General features: G+C 46.4%; 1 protein-coding gene across 36 annotated transcripts in view; it reads left to right on the plus strand.

Annotated features, from left to right (window-relative positions):
• The window catches only part of ADGRL3 (adhesion G protein-coupled receptor L3), an 806,525-nt gene that overhangs the window by 671,219 nt on the left and 114,197 nt on the right, over window positions 1-21,109 (plus strand). For all 36 annotated transcript variants that reach the window (XM_037896575.2, XM_037896573.2, XM_037896571.2 and 33 more), the window contains one exon: window positions 15,789-15,998. In XM_037896575.2, coding sequence (XP_037752503.1) covers window positions 15,789-15,998 — 210 coding nt within the window. The remainder of the gene's footprint in view (window positions 1-15,788; window positions 15,999-21,109) is intronic.

Raw genomic sequence — 21,109 nt, forward strand, 5'->3', positions numbered from 1 at the left:
CTGGATAGGTTGAGGATAAAGGGGGAGAGTGTGCTGCCAGATACATGGTGCCATGCAATGAAGAGCAGAATTTGGCTATACATGACTTCAGTGACTGCCTGGGATTGGCCAGCTAAAGACAAATCAAAGGTCTGATTTTAGCCTGAAGAATGGGAATATTCAATGCAAATGTTTAACATGCGAACACAGTTCTGCTGATCAAGTTTAGTTTTTTGTAGACGGTCTGGAATTGTTTGGATTTACCAAAAGAATGTGTGTTTGTCTGGTTGTCCCCTGTCCGGAGATGATAAATGTGCCATGTCATAGAGGTGAGAGGTCATGTCTGGGAAATGTGGATAACTTGGATGGGGATCTGGACAGCAGCTAACAGCTTGGAACAAAATGAGGAGGTTTGAGAGGGGAAAAGTATTTTAGACTTTTTCTGCCCCTTGAATGGTGTTACTAAGTGCAGAGTCCAGCCCTATTCCTAATAAAGATGTCAGTGAAGTGGTTATTGTATGGTACATATCTGACCCCAAATAAGTCAACTAACAAAGGGATGGGTTCTGAGGACTTTGTTCAGTTTTCACTCAGTCTTTACTAGGGCAGCTCTCACTGAATAACCATAAGGGCGAAATAAAAACAGAGTAAGGCCCTCAGGAGCTGGAAAAGTATACCAGGCATAAAAGGAAAATGAATCCTACTAGAGTTTAATTGAGGAAGAAGGATGCCTCAGTGATTAAGGCAATAGTATGGGACCATGAGACCGGAGTTCAGGTCCTTGCTCTGCACAGACTTCCCTGTTGGCCAAGGGCAAATCCCTTCCCCACTCTGTCTCTCCATTCCTCATCTGTAACTCTGGGATCATTACCTCACAGGGGTATTATGAGGGTAAATACATTAAAGGGGCTCAGATACCCCAATAATGGGGCCATATAAGTATAATGGAGTCTTAGATAATAGTACCTTAATATCTTATGTAGAGCTTTTCTTCACTAGATCTCAAACTGCTCTATAAAAGAGGTCTGTAGCATTATCAACATGTTGCAGACGGGGAAACTGAAGCACAGAGAGTGGAAGTGATTTGCCCAAACTCACCCAGCGGCCAAGTTGGGAATAGAATCCAGATCTCCTGAGTTCCAGTCAAGTGCCCTATCCACTAGGCAGCACTGATTCACATCATGTTAGTCTCTTTTGTATGTTAACTAGTCTGTTTTCATGGCTGTAGAGTCTTGTTCATTTTTTATTTGGCTACTGCCAAAACACCGCTGCTGCCATGGTAAAGTCAGCTCTGTTTTGTTGACTCTAACCTAGAAGGGCAGCTTGCTGGCCTCTCTCTGCTTCATAGATCATTACAGTCTAAGTTTAGCCTGCTATGTGAAAGGGAATTGGTCTGATGGCTTCACGTGATTCCAGAGAAGCAAGCCCAATGTGTTAAATAGGATTCAGGATAAAATATAAGGGAGCATTTGGCGCAGAATAATTTTGTGGCCAACGCATAACTTTTCAGAACATGTGAGTCAGAAGGGAATGCCAGATTCCATCTGGCTACCCTGTGCCTTTAAGGCACAGCCTCTAGCAAGGGAGCGGTACGGAGAAGCATTGCCTCAGAGCAGCAGAATGTTCTCGGGCAGCACGCACACTGCTGCTAGTACCCTTGTATGCAGCTTACTCCCCATACTCTGACCCAGAACACTGGGGAGAGATGTGACTCCCTTTCCCCACTGCATGCGCTCAGGGTAATAGGAAGAGTGAGGTCCCAGATCTCCTGGAAGCACAGAGATTCAGCCTGGTCCTTATGGAGGAAAGCTAGGGTTGGCAGGTGTTATGTTCATGGCGCACACACAGAAAAGTTAGATTAAAAATAAAATGCACTTGCTGGAAGGTTGCACTGTAACACTGCTTCATTTCTTAGAATTTAGAATGTTAACACACAAGAACCCTAAACCAGAGAGAGACAATGCAGGCTGCTCCCTAAAAACCAAAAGAGACAAGTCACTCCACCTTACTCTAGGCTGGCCTTCGACAGACTGACTCCTCTGATTCCACACTTCCCTGGAGAGCCTCCTACCCGGCAAGCAGGACCAGGAAACTCCTTAGGATTTGAATTAGCAGCTTATAATTTTTACAGTTTTCAGTATACCATCAACAACTGCTTATATCCTCACCTGGCTACCTGAAATATCCTACCTAATGATAGAGAATACAACATATCGTGGGGAACAGACACCTGAGCCCCTCTTCTTAGTTTAAAGTTGACAGAACTATGATTTGACAAATGTCACTTCTGGCCATGAATTAGCTCCCTCCTTAGTAAGATGGTAATGCTGTGTGTTCCTCTAAAGGAGAATTCTGCAGACATTCCCTGAGTTATGGGCTGTGCTTTAATTATTAGCATACTGAGGTGAGGGAGAGGTAGGGCCTCTGATTTATTCAGCAAATGATTGATAGCCTTCTGCTTCTCTACTCAGTAATAGCTATATGTCTGTGTCTTAAGGAAAAACAAATATCAATGGCTGACCATTAGAGCTGTGATTTATCTGTGTGTCTTAAGACTGGGAGTTGATGGGATCAATTCCAGGCTTAACAGGACTCTACTCAATTAAGAAGAAAGATTTTTTTTTTAAAAAGATGCTATCTGCCTATTAGAGTTAGTTGAGCCTGGAGCTGGCTTTATTCATCAAATTCAATGGGCTCCCTGCCAAGTTTACATGACTTTCCAAGATCCTGGGACTCTGGGAACAGTAGAGTCTCCCCTGATGCCCCCTCAATTTAAAAGGCATTGAGTTGGGTGCCCTTTCTCCGATACATAATACTGAGGAATAACCCTGTGCTCGGCCATCTCCTCCAGGCCTCTGGAACATAATACGTGGAGTAAGGATAATCACACAAGCTGACTTCATTCCCAGCAGGATATCTTTTGACAGGCATGTCAGGCAGTCCCCCACGGCGAATGCACTTACAAGTCATGATGTGAATAGAAATTCACAGGCTATTCCAGAGATGCATGCTGTAATTCAAAGAAAACCCATGTCACATAAGAGTTGGAAATATTGTGGTGTCTCTGCACAGAAGTACAAAATAATGATGTGCTAGTTATGAATTATCATTTATATGGTAGTATCACTGAGAGATCAGGGCCCCATTGTGCTTGGTGCTGTACAAACACAATAAATGACAGGCCGAGCCTCAAAGAGTGTACAGTGTAAAGTGACAAGACAGGCCCATGTTGGGAGGGGAGACAGAGACACTCGGCACATTAGTGGCAGAACAGGAATAGAGCTCAAGTCTCTTGTGTTCCAATCCAGCACCCTATCTGCGGACCACATTGCCTGCTGTTATTCAGACCTCTTCCACGGATTCATAATATCTTTGTCAGGTATAAAGAAGATGTTTGCCATCCCTGGTTATCTAACTATTGTACTCTCCATCTACATAACACAGTGTGCAGTCTGCCTTATGAAGTCGGAATATTTCCTGTCTTTCAGAGAATGTACCATTGAAAATTAAAATGTTCATTTCTCATTTAGATGCCTTCAGACTTTCAAATAAATGAAACACCTTTCCATCAGATTACAAATAACTTTGGATGGTTTTATATAACCCTTAGATGCAATAAGATTACATTAGTTCTTATGCCCTGGAAGAAAGCACATGGTTAAAGGACATAACCCATTCTACCTGTGTGGTAACAGCTAAAGAATTATCCTTCAAAATTTACAAGCTGATTTTCATAAAAGCGAGCACTTTGCATCACAATAGCCATAGCAGATGCAGCTTAAATATATCGTAGGAAAAACAGGCAACCAGAAAACTAGTTCAGTGCTGGTGGGAAAAATCCATTTAAAAAGACCCAACTGTTTGAGTCAGAGTACCTTAAGGTAGACAAATATTGCTGAGCAACGTCTACTGTGCACTACAAATCGCTATTCCAACAAGATGCTTTAAGTACAGCAATTAATCTGAAGCTTTAAAATGTTATACTATGCTACACATAAATTACATCATCATCATCAATTATTTTGGAAATCAAGGAACGAGGAGAGTTGAGGAGAGAAAAGAACAAACATTTATAAAGTCTAAGTGGAACGTATGGGTGCATTGCCTAGAACCACTCTCTGAATTTCAGATCTAAAGAACAGGATCAACTCATCCCTCAGTTAGACATACATTAACATGAGTGGGGTTGAATGGCAGTATCAAAAAGCAGAATTAGGCCCAGGGTCTAGAACGTGTTAAAATATCCGAGCTAACTTCTAAAGCTGCTGTGTTATACATTGAGTAGGGCAAAGGGATTTTGCACCTGCTAAAGGGTTAAGTCTCTGCAGAGAGTTTTATTATGCTGACTTATTCAAAAATGTGTTAAACAAGGAGTGTTTCAATTAAGCAGAAAAGTTATTAAATCAGCTTGTCTTCACCGGGTTTTTTAAATGAAAAATAAAAGACTATTTGAGCGTGTGTCAAGAACAGGAACCAGGGAACTTAATGGAATCAGCAAATTAAGAGATGTAAGAGACATATTCAGTAATCCATTACATTCCTTTGCCAGTGAAGAATTGTCACTTACAGAGTATTGTGGGTGATTTGTCTGTCTTCCCTTGGGAAAATTACCCAACCCTTATTGTTAAGAAAATACAGCCTACTCTCCTGACTAAATTTTCATGGAAGCACAGAAATTGTGGCTGGAAAAACTGAAATTGTCATGTAATCTATCCCTACAGTGTCAAGACATAATTGTATGCAATAGCATATCCTTGAGACCTTTGTCTAGGTGAGCATTAAATCATTCCAGATATAGTCCTTATAACCGTTCTCATGGGTCCCCGAGGTTCAGTCTGAAAGATCATACAGTTTCCAGATATTCAGCCAAATTTTTTCTTTGTTCCTATTATTCCTGCTTCTGTCTAATTGGACTGCTCTAAATATCTCCTCTTTCTTCCTCCTGGGTGTTTGAACCATTTAGACCCCATATCCCCACACATAGTCACCTTTTGGGTGTCCAGCTGGAGACACTTTGGGCCTGATTTCAGAGGCTCTGAATCTTAGTCCTTCCCATGCTGTCAGATAATGCCTAGAGTATGAACAAGGCTCCACCATCCCAGTGTATATCCTGGGCCACTATTTGCATGCCCTCTACATTGTTAAGAGCCATAAGCTATTGGGTGCTTTTAAAAAAAGATCTGCTCTAGGAATTGTTTGGGGAAAGTTCTCTGGCCTGTGTTCTACAGGAGGGCATCAAAGATGATTACAAAGGCTCCCTTTCTAGCCTTGCAATCTATGAATAAGTTTTCCTTCTCTGAGTACTGTTCAATGGAGGGATTCGTTCAGTTGGCCCCCTTGTACGTTCCTTCAGCTGCCCAATAATACAACTGCCATGGCAGATGCTCTGGCTTCATTCTTAGCACGCCTCCCAGATAGTTCCATCTTCTTTTCTGGATAACTTCAGATATAAGGGGGTGTTGAACTCTGACAAGTATTGGCACTTGTTATATATTCATTCAGTATAATACCTCGTATTGTTCTGGAGCAGTTGCTGTCACAGGCATTGAGATGTCATCTGTCCCTTTGGTGGATTTCCAGTTTTCACATCCATATGCTAAGATGGAAATAATATTTGAGTTGAAGAGTCGTAGTTTGGTCTGCAAATTATAGATTTCTGGTGACCAATTCCTGTGTAAGCTGATGAATGCAGCTGCCAACTTGCCAGTTTGTGCCAATATTTCCTTCTGGACAGCCCCATTGGCTTGTGCATTACTGCCAGGTTATGTGAATTGACTCACTTCTTGTGTTGTTTTGCCTTCTAAAGTAATGCTTGAGTTGGGCACTGCCAGGCTTCTCATTAGATTTGGGTTTTTTTCATGACTGATTATTAATCCCATCTGTTTTGGAGTACTGGATAGTTTTTCGGTCTTTGCTTGAACTTTGGTTGAGCTGCCACTTAGAAAAGCTATGTCATCAGCAAAATCTAGATCTTATAGTTAGTGTATTGCTGTGAGCTGTGCAATGGCTGCGTTGTATCCTTCTACACTTTGTCTCATAATGAAGTCAATGGCAATGCCAAACAGTGGAGGTGAAGAGAACACATCATCACTGGACACAAGTGTCTGTGTTGAACCATTCACTCAGGCCTGCATTTACTTTCACATGCTGCACCTTGATAGAAAGCCTTGATGCTGTTAACTATTTTTGTTGGCATACCACAATGCTTCAAGATGTCCCAGAGTGAATTGCAATAGTGCTAAGCTCCTACAATTCCAATCTGAAGTAGATCTGCAAAGAGCTCGTTCTTATGTTGGGCACCCAGAAATAGAGCCAGCATCCTAAAATCAGCAGCCATTTTAGAAGATGTTGACCACTTCTGATCTTTCCTTATAAATCAATCTCTCCAGCATTGTGTGTGTTGCCTTTCTCTGGACTCCTTGTTTGCATACTCCATGTCCTTTGAATACTAGAGTGCCCCAAAGAGCTAGAGGCAGTGTTCTAGCTGCACTCTTGCCTGTGCTCTAGAAACAGCTGTTGTTGCTTATTTATAATTGGAGGATTATTATTATTTATTCCAACTGCAGCTGCACAAAGGCAAGCAAGGCCTCTTGTGTATCCCCAACCTGTGAAATGGTACTGTCTAATATTACAATGACTTTTCTGTGCTATTATATCACATTGCAAGCTCATATCTAATTACTTACTAGGCACTCTCTCTCCCCTATGTCCTTTTCAGCATAGCTATTTTGCATGTATATCCCTCTCACTTCATCTCTGTTTCTGTGTAGTTTCTCCAGATGCCTTCGCTTGTATTTTTTCCAGGGAGAGCTGTTATTTCCTTTCTATATTTCTAACCTCTCTGTCACTTTGTATTATTTATGTGCACTCTTCAATACTGGAAACATTAGTCCCAGAGTCCTTGCGCATGGACAGGCTCTGCAGAATTCAGATTTTATATTTTATAATGATGATGGATAATATCAATGTTTATTTTACAATTTTTTTTCATTTTTTATCTATTTACATTTTCCCACTTGCACAACACTATTGTTTTTAAGCATTTTTTTCTATTTGTATCCATATAAATGTTCACAGTTTTGAGAAATTACGTGGGGAGGGAGGATGGTCAGACAATAATTATTTAATGACAAAAGACTCTGTGATTTAAAAAGTTAAAGCTTTATAGCCATTAAAACACAAATTGTCAACATCTCATGTCCACATCTACAACATAAATATCCATACCTCAAACTCTAATAAGTTCTCAAGCAGCACTTTTCATACTTTGCCTAACAGTGGATTTTGATTATTATTGATGGAAATATTTCTTCGTTGGTTTGGGTGTACGGTGAAATCAACATTTACCAACATTTACTAATAAAAATCGAATCCTCCCAAGTCTAAGCATGGATGTAGATGTTAAATTAAACCAGCTCTGACAGCATTTTGTTTGCAGCTGCTTCCTCTACCCCAAACCCAATAGATTGTTTGCTCATTGCCCTTTTTTACAGGCAGTTCTCTGTGGAGAAAGCCATGGGAAGGGGCCAGAGGGGTAGGAACACTTCGTAGTCCTGGGTTCTGTGAAGTCTTCCTTATTCCATGGAATTTAAATAGCACTAAGCTTCCCCCTGTTGCTTACCTTCACAATCAACGCCTTCCTCATGGGGAGAACGAGGTTCAGGGTGACTTCCTCTCTGAGTAGATTCTGTATTCTCTGTAACATGCAGTTCTGCTGTGTGTAATTGAGGAATCTCTTTGATCCGTGTGCCCAAGATCAGTTTCATCCTGTTCCCTCCACCAAATAAAGACACTAAACTAGGGAGATTGTTGTCCCTAGGAAGAATGGAGGCAGAATTTCTCAGTCATGACTTATTTTCACCTCTCAGAGTGGCAATAAGCTGTCCGTTATAGATACCATTTTAATAAGAGTTGGATTCATAGATTCCAAGGCCAGAAGGGACCATAGTGATTATCTAGCCTGACCTCCTGTGTAACACAGGCCAGAGAACTTCCCCAAAAGGTATAGAGAGCAGGCAAGCGGAGACAGTGTCAGGTGTCCTGCCATCTTGCATAGCTGCCCAAGGGCTGGGCCCAATAGCTGGCAGCAATGTGGCCAGAGCACAAGGGCTGTGGGAGGCTAAATCAGCTGCTGTAGCTAGTCTTTCCAAATAAAACAGATGGCGCTTGGCCGAAAGCTCTTCGTCCTGGGTAAGCAGAGCCGCTCCACTGATGAAACAAAGCCAGAATGAAGGAGCAAGAAAGATGCAATCCCTGGGCCTGAATTACCTCTCTCTCACACCTGTGTAGCACTCATTTTACAGCAGCGAAGTGACACCTGTGTAAATGAGACCAGAATGGGACCCCATAGCGTTCACCACACACACTGTATCCATGGTAACCTGCAGTTCAGCTTTTCACTTAGTAACACAGAAGAAGGTGACAACTTTATATCCTCTCTACAGTTTGGTGTTTTGGCTGTTCATAATAAGGGACAGGACGGGCTGACGTCTGGGGCAACTCCACACTAGCAAATCCCCTCCATATCTCTCGTTACTGCTCCGACAATGACTCCACTAACGTAGAGCGCCAAAGAGCGCTTTTCATCCCGGTATCCTCACTAGCTGCCCAGGCTGGCAAGGTGCTGACTTCCCTCAGCTTCCGTTGACTTCAGTGAACTGTGAACTAGACCTCCTAAGCTCCCATCCCAACAGCCAAACCAGGTGGTACAGATCCCATCGGCCCTCTCACCAGGAGGAGTTAGGGCCCTGGTTCAGGAAGGCACTAGACCATGTGCCTACCTTTAAGCTCATGAGTAGACCTACTGGAGACGACCTTGCTGACCTGGGACACTGGAAAATGTCTCTGGTATTTTGTGGCCCGTGCAGTGATCAAGATTACCGAGAGCCTTGGGACCTTGAAATTAGTGATGCCAATGGGTTTGTAATTCTGCACCTCGGCACCTAGCAACCAAACTGCTTTGGTACTTACATCCTTGTCTTTCACAATGGTTGCTGCCAGTAACTCCGGGGTGACAAGTCCTTGCATCTTTTGGCAGGTTTTTAAAAATGACTGGGGAAAAGCCAGATGTGTCTTGGAGAAGGTTGTGTGTCAGCTACAGCTGGAGGGATTGTGGGGAGACTACGTTTTGGGGGCTAGAACTTGCTGAATGACCTTCTATAAAGAGGAGTGAAGGTTTAAGTGTGTGTCATAAGGAGACACCAAACCAGCTAGGAAGAAATGTCTCAGGGACGTAGAGGCTGGATGAACCGGGTACCCTGAGATACATCTCCCATTGTGTATAAGAGATTTGGAGCCTGAAGCTGATTTCAAACTGCTGTAAATCAGAACATATCCCATGAAAGTCAGTGGCATTACACCATAGCTTCAGATCATAGTCCGCCTCCCACCCTGTCCCCGGTGCCACATGTACCTGGGGGAGCAGGTACAGAATAACCCGTGAGCTCCCTCTGAGTGCAGGACTGGGGTCCTGACCTGTTCTTACCTGGGTTATGCAAGGGGGAGAGGAAAGGCTCCTTAATCCCTCCCCCAGCTACATGCCGTAGTAGCCACATTTGGGGGAGTTGATCCTTAGGGTTCAGCATAAACTTGCAATTTTGTACATTCAACAAGATTTCCCCCGCTTTCCTTATAATGATGTTGTTTGGTTCGGTAGATCACGTCCCTGACCTTCCCATCATTTCCTCTGGCTCTTCGGATTCAGTTATTAGCGTATCATAGACTCAGAGACTTTAAAGCCAGAAGGGGCCACCGTGATCATCTAATCTGACCTCTTGTACTTTGCAGGCCACAGAACCTCACCCACCCACTCCTGTAATAGGCCCCTGCCTCTGGCTGAGTTAGTGAAGTCCTCAAATCTTGATTTAAAGCCACCTGTGATCTCACCCTATCAGTGTAACATACTGTAGTGAGGAAATGCAACGTGGACATAAGAACGATGAGCTCTCGATAACACACTATGGTTGATAATAGTTTTAAAAGGAGTAACAGGATTCCAGTCCATTCTGGGCAGCTACAAATCTCAGGAGCAGTGTAAACTATACACCACTGCCAGCTTAAATCTGGCCCACTTGGACCCATGCTGCTGCCTTCCAAGCCAGCTCCCACCGGTCGCACAACAGCCATATTCCAGCAAGCCAATGACACTTTCTTTAGTTACCATTTGTCATTCCTCCACCCACAAGCATGTTACCGTCTCCCTTCCTAAAGGCAAAGATTAGCTGAACAAAAGCACCCCCCGCAGCCAGCAGCTCTGTTTCAGCACCATTTACCTCTACTGAGCTTTTTAACAGGGAAAGAGAAAGGACCCTTCATTTAAGGGACAAGCCATTCTGTCATAAACTGACATTCACTGGAGTTGTTTTTTATTAACTCTGCTCTGGAGCCCAGGCAGTGCACTGCTGGAACCGTCATTCATCTCTTACACATTTCACAGCCTGAGCAATTTCTGGGCTGCCTACTCACCCTGCTGTGGACTTGGCAGCCATGTCTGTGACACACACACAACGGTTTTCAAAGCAGCAATCTGTTTCAGCCAGTCTACTTCCCACCGACGCAACTCGGAACCCAATCCAAAAGCTGTGAGAGTCAAGGGGAGTCTTTGCGTGGACGAGGATCTGGCCCCGAACGCCAACCCTAGATATAAAACTTGTCACAAACACAAAAGTTGTTGGGTTTATTGGTTTGTTCTTTGAATTTCATCAAGCACTTTGTTTCTGTAAAATAAACCTTTTTTTAGAGATTTGGAACCCAGAAAAGAACAGCTGCCTGATTTTGAGCAGTATGGTGAGAGAGCACTGAAAGCCAGCCACTGACCCAGCATGCTGGTCACTTAGTGTATGTCTACACTGCAGTGTAAACCCAGGGTTTGAACTCAGCCTCAAGCCTAATCCCACCCCATCCACCGACACATAAATTGTTCTGACCCAGGGCTCGTACCCAGGGTCCCAGGACCACCCAGGTGTGGAGGATCCGAGCCCAAGTCAAGCTGGGACCCAGGGTTCAAGTCCTGTTGCTTTTCAGTGTAGATGCAGCCCCGCTGGACTCGTGCTCTGGGAGTCTGCCAAAAGTATCCCAGGGGCCAACTTTCTTTGTCCTCTGGATGGTCGAGTTTTCCCACATTGCACCACAAGCACAGGGCTAGCGCAGCCCCATTTTGGGAGGGTGCTAGGAAGTCTGGTTGGACTCCGGCCTGCAAAATGCAGTTTAGATGCTGGAGTCCCAGTTTGGGACCTGGGTTGCAACAATTCCTAACCTGGGGTTAGAGATGAGTGAAGATGCTCAAGCTCTAGGTTGACAAACTCGACTCGAGTTCTATCAACCTTGGTCTTACACTGCAGCGTAGTCGTAGCTAGGGATTAACTAGCTCCCCCACAGACTCCCAGAGAATGTCGTTCAGAAGCTCAGGAAGGATGTGCAAAGGGAAGGAGAGAGGGCTAGCGGAGCTCAGGGGCAGCCAGCTCTCTGGCTGGTGAGATGGCTTCCTTTTCCTCTCCTTCTCCCTGAAGGAAGTACTGAGGACTGAAGGACACTGCAGGTGGAAGTGCTGCACGGGGATTGTGATGGCAGCTTGGCGGAGATCACATCAGTACAAACTCACAGAGGTGTTGACAATCGAGACATCCAAGACTGTTTTGGAGGGGCCCGAGGGTGGCTGCCCTGTTACAGGCTCTATGTGTGATATTTTATGCAAATTATTTAATGAGTGAATTTACGTTTTTAAAAATAATTTATATGTAACCATAAACTTCAGCGTAATAAATGTGCAGGTTTAGTGCTCTTGAAAGGTCAGCTTAACAGCTCTGGTCAGTGAAGTCCTGGTTTAAAAGCTGGACAAGCTTCCCGCAAACACTGCCTTACCACCAGGCATGAACTTTGGGCTGGAGGCTTTGAGGACGTTCTCTCTTGGGGTAACAGTCTCCATGGCCCATGCAGTTTTTGGCCTCTCTGCTGAGTCTGACCGTCAGTGAAAAGTGTGATGCTGAGTTTGTGCTGTGAGAGCTGGAATTAACACCCACAAACTCATCCCACGTAGGGGCCATCAAGCCTCTGTTGGGCAAGAGCTTGTAGTGGCCTACAGGTGATAGGCTCTGTAGCAATGCACTGAGGCATCCAGGCCCCCAGGAAGTGCCAGTGTCACACCTTTGAGAATGAGGCTTGTTGCCTGGAAAGATGCATTTATCAAATCAAGTTCTGACCTTTCCTGGAGCCTGCACAGATAGAACCTTCCACTCCCCGGCACAAGGGCAAAATCATAGAATCATAGAATATCAGGATTGGAAGGGACCTCAGGAGGTCATCTAGTCCAACCCCCTGCTCAAAGCAGGACCATTCCCCAATTAAATCATCCCAGCCAGGGCTTTGTCAAGCCTGACCTTAAAAACTTCTGAGGAAGGAGATTCTACCACCTCCCTAGGTAACACATTCCAGTGTTTCACCACCCTCCTAGTGAAAAAGTTTTTCCTAATATCCAACCTAAACCTCCCCCACTGCAACTTGAGACCATTACTCCTTGTCCTGTCCTCTTCTACCACTGAGAATAGTCTAGAACCATCCTCTCTGGAACCACCTCTCAGGTAGTTGAAAGCAGCTATCAAATCCCCCCTCATTCTTCTCTTCTGCAGACTAAACAATCCCAGTTCCCTCAGCCTCTCCTCGTAAGTCATGTGTTCCAGACCCCTAATCATTTTTGTTGCCCTTCGCTGGACTCTCTCCAATTTATCCACATCCTTCTTGTAGTGTGGGGCCCAAAACTGGACACAGTACTCCAGATGAGGCCTCACCAATGTCGAATAGAGGGGGACGATCACGTCCCTCGGTCTGCTCGCTATGCCCCTACTTATAAAGCCCAAAATGCCATTGGCCTTCTTGGCAACAAGGGCACACTGCTGACTTATATCCAGCTTCTCGTCCACTGTCACCCCTAGGTCCTTTTCCGCAGAACTGCTGCCTAGCCATTCGGTCCCTAGTCTGTAGCGGTGCATTGGGTTCTTCCGTCCTAAGTGCAGGACCCTGCACTTATCCTTATTGAACCTCATCAGATTTCTTTTGGTTCATCTCCCATCTCCTGCTCAGTCTTCTACCATCAACTGTCCCACCCAGTTCCATTAACCAAAATGACAGCATTAAAAGCATAACAATTATGCAAATATTAACACAACATCCCAACTCACTTCTACATTCCATGTTTGGCAATATACATTCATTCCAACAGTTACCATTATCCCAGGCTTCTCATCCTAACTTAAGAGGGTGTCATATTTATGGTGCTATACAGTGGCACAGAAATACCGACTCCAGTCAGTAGGAGCAGTGAAACTAGATCCCTTGGTCTCCTGGCTCCCAACCCAGGGCATGCGACCCTAAGTGTTTGCTGGGTGGGATGGTGGCTCTGCCCTGTCACCTACAGCAGATCTGACTGTGGTAGCGCTTGGGCACTGGAAGGTGAGAGTGATGGTCAAAAGAAAGCAAGCTGGACCAATGTGGTCTCCGGGGGCTGTGGTGCCCAACCTCCTGTTGGCTTGCACAGAGCCGGGGGCTGGCAGGCACAAGGGGCCATGCCTCTGTTCGAGGGCTGTGCACTGGAGATCATCAGCACAGCTCCTTACTAATCCTCCCAGAGGTGCTAGCTGCCTGAGAGAAGAATTGTCTCTTTCTCCTGCTCCAAACTACCCAGCCCTTTCTCAGCTCAGCCCCTGTGTAGTCCAGAACCAGTGAATGATAAGAGATCTCTTCTTTCCCACCCTGTCATCTCAGCAGGGGTGTCTCTTCCCCCCACCCCCTATATCAGCATCATACATGGCCCTGGTGGCAGAATCCCTCTGAGCTCTCTTCTTCTCCTCTCCTGCATGGTCCTGGGGAGCTGTCAGACCTTTTTTCACCACCTCCTCCCTATAGGGCAGCAGTGGGGAGTGTGCCAGAGGATCTGATTGGACAGCCTTTTGTGCCCACTTTGCACTCGGAGGTGTAAATAACTCTGCAAGCAGCTGAGCAGTGGAGAAGCGAGACCTGTGGTTTTCATTTATTCCACACAGGCTTGGTGTGTGCATGGAGCCAAGCGTGTAAAAGGAACAGGCTGGGTTCTTGCTCATTTCCCCTTAAGCTGGGGTGCTCTGCTATCAGACGAAGGAGAACTCCGGAAAGCTCCCCACGTACAAGGCTGACTTTTTGTCTGGAGTGTTACTGCGTTTGTGCTCATAGCCTTGGGCGATTGATCCACGCTTTCCGAAGTTCACCTGATTGTCTCTCCCCTTTATCTGCCTGTGCCAGCTGTGTAGTTCCTGTGTCTGTGTCTCGCAGGTCGCTGAAGCTGTGCCTAGCACTGCCTTCTAATCAGGCGAGCTGGCCTGCTTTGCAGCGGGGCTGTTAGGGGAGATGCTATCCACCGCTTCCAAGCAGCTTCGTGCAAAGCAGAGTAAATGCAAGGATCGGGATTTATATTAACGTTTTTGCATCAAGTTAAGAGGAAAGTTAATGAGTATGGAATTACCCAGAGATAAAACAATGCACCTCCATCAGGAAAAGAATATGCCTTTTCTTCCTTTCCACCTTGTGTGTGCAGTGGGGATGGAATAGACATTTTTGTTGGTGTTGTGATAGGCATATGTTAAATCTGTGCCCTTGTGGTACATCTGCAATCATAGAGTCTCTTAAACCTTCGAAATTCCCAAGAAAAATGGCAGGAGTGCTGTGGGAATAAAACCGCCTGTAATTTCTGTCTAGTCTCTTTATAAACAGCCTCTAGGGGGAAGAAAAAACTCACTCACCATCTTTCATTCTCATTTGATACCTATCAATCGTGCCGATAAAGCCAAAGTGCTGAAAGGATTTGAGTTGTTTTTGATGGGTGCTGACATAGCAGGAGTCTATATCAATAAGTGCCTGACACTGATGTAGCTTTATCATTGGCACGGAGGCAACAAAAAGGGTAAATGAATCAGCGTTCCCCTCCATCTGTCATAGACTTTTCCCCATAGCAAAACACCCTGTCTTTCTCTTCCAAGCTGAGAGCGCCAAGCGTCCGTGCCCTGGTTTGAGAAGCAAATGCACGGACAAACACAGGAATAGGTCCAGTGGCATTTTATTGGTGGACCTCAGCATCCTGCTTTCCACCGTGAGAGCTCATGGCCTACCCCCTAGACCAGTCTTTGCTGCTGCTGTTCTTCGGGCATATGGTAGCCTGAAAGGGAAACATCCCTGCAGTAGTGACCATGTGGACATTACTTCTGGGTAAGCAGAAACTAGACCACATCACAAGGGGGAACACACAATTTCTGAGACACATTAAAATCCTGGTTAAATGTGGATTTAAAAACAATGTGATCAATAAAAGGTCTCTGTTTATCCAGGATATTGTTCCGATATTCATTTTGGATTCCCAGCTCTAGGGTTTGATAAATCAATATTTTTTGCCTTCCCTTGTGAAAAAAAGAAAGGAAAATAATCCCTGTTTTTGCCACATGCTGGGCATTGAGACATACATTATCTTAATGGTCCCTGCAACCCAGTCTTGGGATTTGAGTTTGTTCAGGTACCTTCCCCACTGCCTTACTGCTGTATTCACAAACAAACCCAAGCAAGGAGAGGGGGAGAGAACAGAGCGTGGCTTTCAGGTTGTGGCCACATTAATGCAGAACTCCATTCTGGGTAGTTTTAGTCCTAATACCCTTCATTAGCTATCGGTCCCTTGTGCCAGTTCTTGGGAAGTGGATACAGGAGTCTATCAAAGGGTCTTAGACAACCTGGCTTTTTTCAGTATTGATTAGCTGACGTGCGGCGTGTGACTGATTATTTTTCTGTTGTGTCTCCAGCACAGCGACACGGTCCACGACCTGCTCCTGGATGTTATCACGTGGGTCGGCATTCTGCTGTCACTCGTCTGCCTCCTGATCTGCATCTTCACCTTTTGCTTTTTCCGCGGACTCCAGAGTGACAGGAACACAATTCACAAGAACTTGTGCATCAGCCTGTTTGTGGCCGAGCTCCTCTTCCTCATCGGGATCAATCGAACGGATCAGCCAGTAAGATACTTGGCTTATCTTGGAAATATGGAAACGTCTCCTCCCACCTTCCAGTGGAGGTAGCTGGGCCTGATCCTGGATTGAGATGAATGTGGATACACCCTACACTCATGCTCATCTCATTGCAGGATTGGGGCCCTGCTTGGTAAACAAGGGTGAAATCCTAGTCCATTATGCCCAGTGGCCAAATCCCCATTGACATCAGTGGGACCAGGATGTCACCCTGGATGTCTGTTTAAAACGTATATACCAAAGGTGTGTGTTGTTTCATGTTTCCCCGGCAACAGCACAGTAATTCGCAAGAAGATGCTTTCTATTATAAGCCCTCCTTTCTGATCCAAAGCTGATTGAAGTCAATAGGAAACTTTCCGGTTACTCCTATAGGCTTCCGATCAAGCCCATATGATTTCCTGAACAAATTATCCTTGGGGGCTGAAATTCCTACTGTTTCTTCTTCACGTCAATGTTTCTGAGTAGTGAGTTAAACTCCATCTGTCTGTTTTTGAGAAAACCTCAGCTTGAGCGAAAAAAATCCAAAGGGAAAAAAAGGCCTTTTTCACAAGACTATTTCAGGTGCTCTGTTTGTGCTCACATACATCAAAATGGCTCTTTTTAGAGAAAAAGCCTTCAAACTTGGCAAAGACTAAGGATTAGCACCTTTGACGTCTGTGAAGCAATTTGGTTTACAAATCTCAGGGTTCTAAACTTTGAAATGAACAAATTCTGCACGTTCAATCTGCTGTATTCTGCTGACTCTATAAATGTCTGTGACACACTAGATAGCAAGGGAAACGTACACCGTATACAAGCAGTCACCTGTGTGCAGTTCTGCAGACAGACAGAAATATTACTGCTGTGATTACACATTCACCATTTGGCATTTTCATCCCCACAGTCCCCCTTGGGATGGCACCTTCATCAGAATGGCTGAGCCTACGTGGCCATGATAATCCAACAGCTGTTCCTGGGGCTCAATCCTGCTGATTGCTGGGCTCCCAATGATGTGTGCACTGCCCTCAGCTGCCATTGAAGTCAGTGGGTGTGGAGGGTGCTCAGCACCCATCAGGATGGCTCAGCACCTTGCATGGTGATTGAGTTCAAAGAGCAATTACTGGAACCTCAGCTCCCTTTCTGAATGTGCCATTGTTCAGAGAAATGCACGGAGGGACAGATCCTGTCCTCCCTCCATAGGCAGCTGCGGCCTGATATGTAGCAGAAATGATGCATTCCTGCCGAAGCCAAACCCAGGAAAAGCCATCCAGGGGATGCTCTAGCTCTGTGGAGCTCTGCATTGCTGTGGCTCTGTGCCATGGGTTGCTGGCAGGAAGGGTAGGGGGGTGGGGCTGTGGGTTGGTGGCAGGAAGGGGACAGGGCCGTGGGTTACTGGCAAGAAGGGGTCAGGGCCATGGGTTGTTGGCAGGAAGGGCACGGGGTGGGGCCGTGGGTTGGTGGCAGGAAGGGGCCAGGGCCATAGGTTGATGGCAGGAAGGGGTCAGGGCCGTGGGTTGGTGGCAGGAAGGGCAGGGGGTGGGGCTGTCGGTTGGTGGCAGGATGGGGTCAGGGCTGTGGGTTGGTGGCAGGAAGGGGTCAGGGCCGTTGGTTGCTGGCAGAAAGGGCAGGGGGTGGAGCTGTGGGTTGGTGGCAGGAAGGGGTCAGGGCTGTGGGTTGGTGGCAGGAAGGGCAGAGGGGTGGGGCTGTGGGTTGGTGGCAGGAAGGGGTCAGGGCCGTTGGTTGCTGACAGAAAGGGCAGGGGGTGGAGCTGTGGGTTGGTGACAGGAAGGGGTCAGGGCTGTGGGTTGGTGGCAGGAAGGGCAGAGGGGTGGGGCTGTGGGTTGGTGGCAGGAAGGGGCCAGGGCCATGGGTTGGCAGCAGAAAGGGCAGGGGGGTGGAGCTGTGGGTTGGTGGCAGGAAGGGGTCAGGGCTGTGTGTTGGTGGCAGGAAGGGCAGAGGGGTGGGGCTGTGGGTTGGTGGCAGGAAGGGGTCAGGGCCATGGGTTGGCAGCAGAAAGGGCAGGGGGGTGGAGCTGTGGGTTGGTGGCAGGAAGGGGTCAGGGCTGTGTGTTGGTGGCAGGAAGGGCAGAGGGGTGGGGCTGTGGGTTGGTGGCAGGAAGGGGTCAGGGCTGTGGGTTGGTGACAGAAAGGGCAGGGGAGTGGAGCTGTGGGTTGGTGGCAGGAAGGGGTCAGGGCCGTGGGTTGGTGGCAGGAAGGGCAGAGGGGTGGGGCTGTGGGCTGGTGGCAGGAAGGGGTCAGGGCTGTGGGTTGGTGGCAGGAAGGGGTCAGGGCTGTGGGTTGCCAGCAGGAAGGGCAGGGGGCGGGACTGTGGGTTCCCAACAGCCCATGAAGTTTTACTCCAGTCCGCGCAAGGCCCAGGGAAGTGACCTTTGTGCTGGGTACTCCACGGAGGTTGGACTTGGGATTCACACCCACACACCGTGGGCAGGCAGCAAAGCTGGAGCATGGTATAACTGTGGCCATTAGGGACTGTATCAATAGTTGCTGCCCTTACGCATCTGCTAAGTGGAGAATCTGAATCACTTACCAAACCATCACCTAGCACTTACACAGCACTTTTCATCGGCAGATCTAAGAGCACTTTACAGATGAGGGTCAGTATCATTCTCCCCATTTTACACATGAGGAAACTGAGGCCAAGGAAAGGGTCTTGCCCAAGGTCACCCAGCAGGCCAGTGGCAGAGCAGTTAATAGAACCTAGCTTTTCTGAGTCCCAGTCCTGTGCTCTATCCACTAGGCTATGCTGCTGCTGCAGCCATTCACTTTAAGGCACTGCAACATCAAAAGAAAACATTTCTAGAGTCTCTTAAACTGTCCAAGCAGCACGTTCACATGTGTATTTTTTGACATTTACTGCAGAGGGGAAAACTGGCATGGGCTGGCCTAACCCTGATTTAGGAGAGCCCTAATGGACAGGAAACGTTGTGAGTTTTGGCTCCCAGAAATTCATCCTGACAGGTTCTGTCCGGTTTTGGGGGGAGGGAGAAAGGAAAGGGAAGGCTGGGACGTCTTCTGCTCCCCTGGTGGAAGAGGTGGGACACTCAGCCTCAAAACCAGTGAATGTCCTGAGATATGCTCCAATCTGGGGAAACCTGTGGAGGCCAGAGCCATCTGTACGACAGCCTAATGCATAACCACTTCTTCCTGTCCCCTCCCGCCTGGAGCAGGGAGCTGGGGCAGGGACAAGGAGCCATGCCCTGCTTGCCAGCACCAATGCCAAGCAGTCCCTGGCGGCTGTTCCCTCCCTCCTTCGATGCACGTGGTGGCTTGGGAGCCCACATAAGGTGATGCTGACTCAGTCAGTACGGTCCGCCGTGAGGAATCCCTGGCAGGGTTGAAGGGGCCCATGTCATGGAGAGTAGCCCAACCTCACCCCTCCCACCTGGAACATCCAGCCCCCAGAGTGCATCTGGGGCAAGGGGCTTGTCCGTGATCAGGGAAAGGATGGGAAAAATTCCATGGAGGCAGATCTCCTCACACCAAATCTGCCTCCCTTTGGTCCCTTCCACTCGTGGAGAAGGAGGGGATGGTTAAGCCTGATGGCAGCTGAACCAAAAGCCGTAACGGTTTCAGTCACCTGCCGTGCTTACCAATGCTCTGCTGTTGGTGTGGCCAGTGGGAGAGGGAGGTTTTCCTTTCACTCCTCCAGAACCGTCCGTTAGGGCATAAAAGGGGCGGTGCTGACCTTCCTCTCTTGATCAATGGCAAAATGAATTTTGACCTCAATAGGAGCAAGACCGTGCCCTGACTCTAGCCTTTTCCAAGGTGCCTAAGGGAGTTAGGTGTCCAAATCCTATTGACCTTTAACATGGTTTGGGTGCCTTATTCCCTTAGGTTCTTTGGAAAGTTGCAGCATAAGTCATGTGTCAGTGCCCTACTTGGATAATCATTTCAGTAATTCCATGTCAAAATAGACAAATGGCATGTTCTTTGTGTTTTTAAACTCCATTTAGAAATGCTATTCTCATTTGCCAAAGCATCCCCGCCCTTTGGTGAGTGTCTCTAGAAATATGCTTTGTCGGGGTTCCAGTCTTCATTTTCCCCAAACAGTCACTGCATATACTCCATATTCAAAGCCACGCGATCCTTTCCTAACATAGGGGCACTCCTTCATTCCTGGCTAGTGTATTCTCATTATTACTGACATTTTTTTCACTGGGAACCTGTTGCAGCAGGGAGTTTTCACCTTTTCACAATTTTTTTCAGTGATATGCCAGTGTCCTCACTCTCTTTGTAGGATCATGGGCTACCTCTAGCACATGGCCAGGTACAATACAATAGACATCCTGGGCTCGAGCCCCGTGGCACTGGGGAGAAGCTGAAGACTGCAGAGATCACTGAGGTTATGTTGTTGTCCAACCCTTTGTCAGTGCAGGCTTGTTCCCAGCATTGTATCTGTTCAGGGCCAGTTTGATCTCAGTGGATGGGTGTGAAATAAGGTCTTGCACTGGAATTCTGTCTTTTCACATTCCCCTTCCCTGCCTTTTTTTTTTAAATTCTCTTATCTCAGCCCCTCACCCAAACTGCTGAGCAATGGCGCCCGCAGCATATGCCCGCCCCTGCTGACAGCACCCAAGAGCATTCACATGGCAAGTCAACATCTTGAAACTTGCTCACGCAACAATAGTCAACAGAGGCATCAGAAATAGAAACATGGTCTTTATGATTCCTCAACATAAGCCCTTGATGTATTGAGGCACTTCGCCATCAAATCCAAACACGTGCATATATGTGTGTGTGTCTATGTGTAAATAATATATGTGTCTATATATAATAATACATGTGTCAGGCATATATTACACAAATCTACATTATATAGAAAATTATACACATGCACATGTATATAAATATATACATATATGTATATAATACATATGTATATACTATAGACATATATAACTTATAAGTAATATACAACAGAAATATATATTTTTAAGAAAAATATGTTTAAAGTGATCTGAGTTTTTGTTCTCATATAATGTCTGTTTATTAAACCAAGGTGTTAGAATATTTCTTTGTCTTATTCCTGTTTTATATTGATAGTAAGAAACAGGGAACAATTGCTTCAATGATTTGAATCTGAAGATGTTCCCTACTAAG

This window comes from Chelonia mydas, chromosome 4 (assembly GCF_015237465.2).
Source record: "Chelonia mydas isolate rCheMyd1 chromosome 4, rCheMyd1.pri.v2, whole genome shotgun sequence".
Taxonomy (NCBI): domain Eukaryota; kingdom Metazoa; phylum Chordata; order Testudines; family Cheloniidae; genus Chelonia; species Chelonia mydas.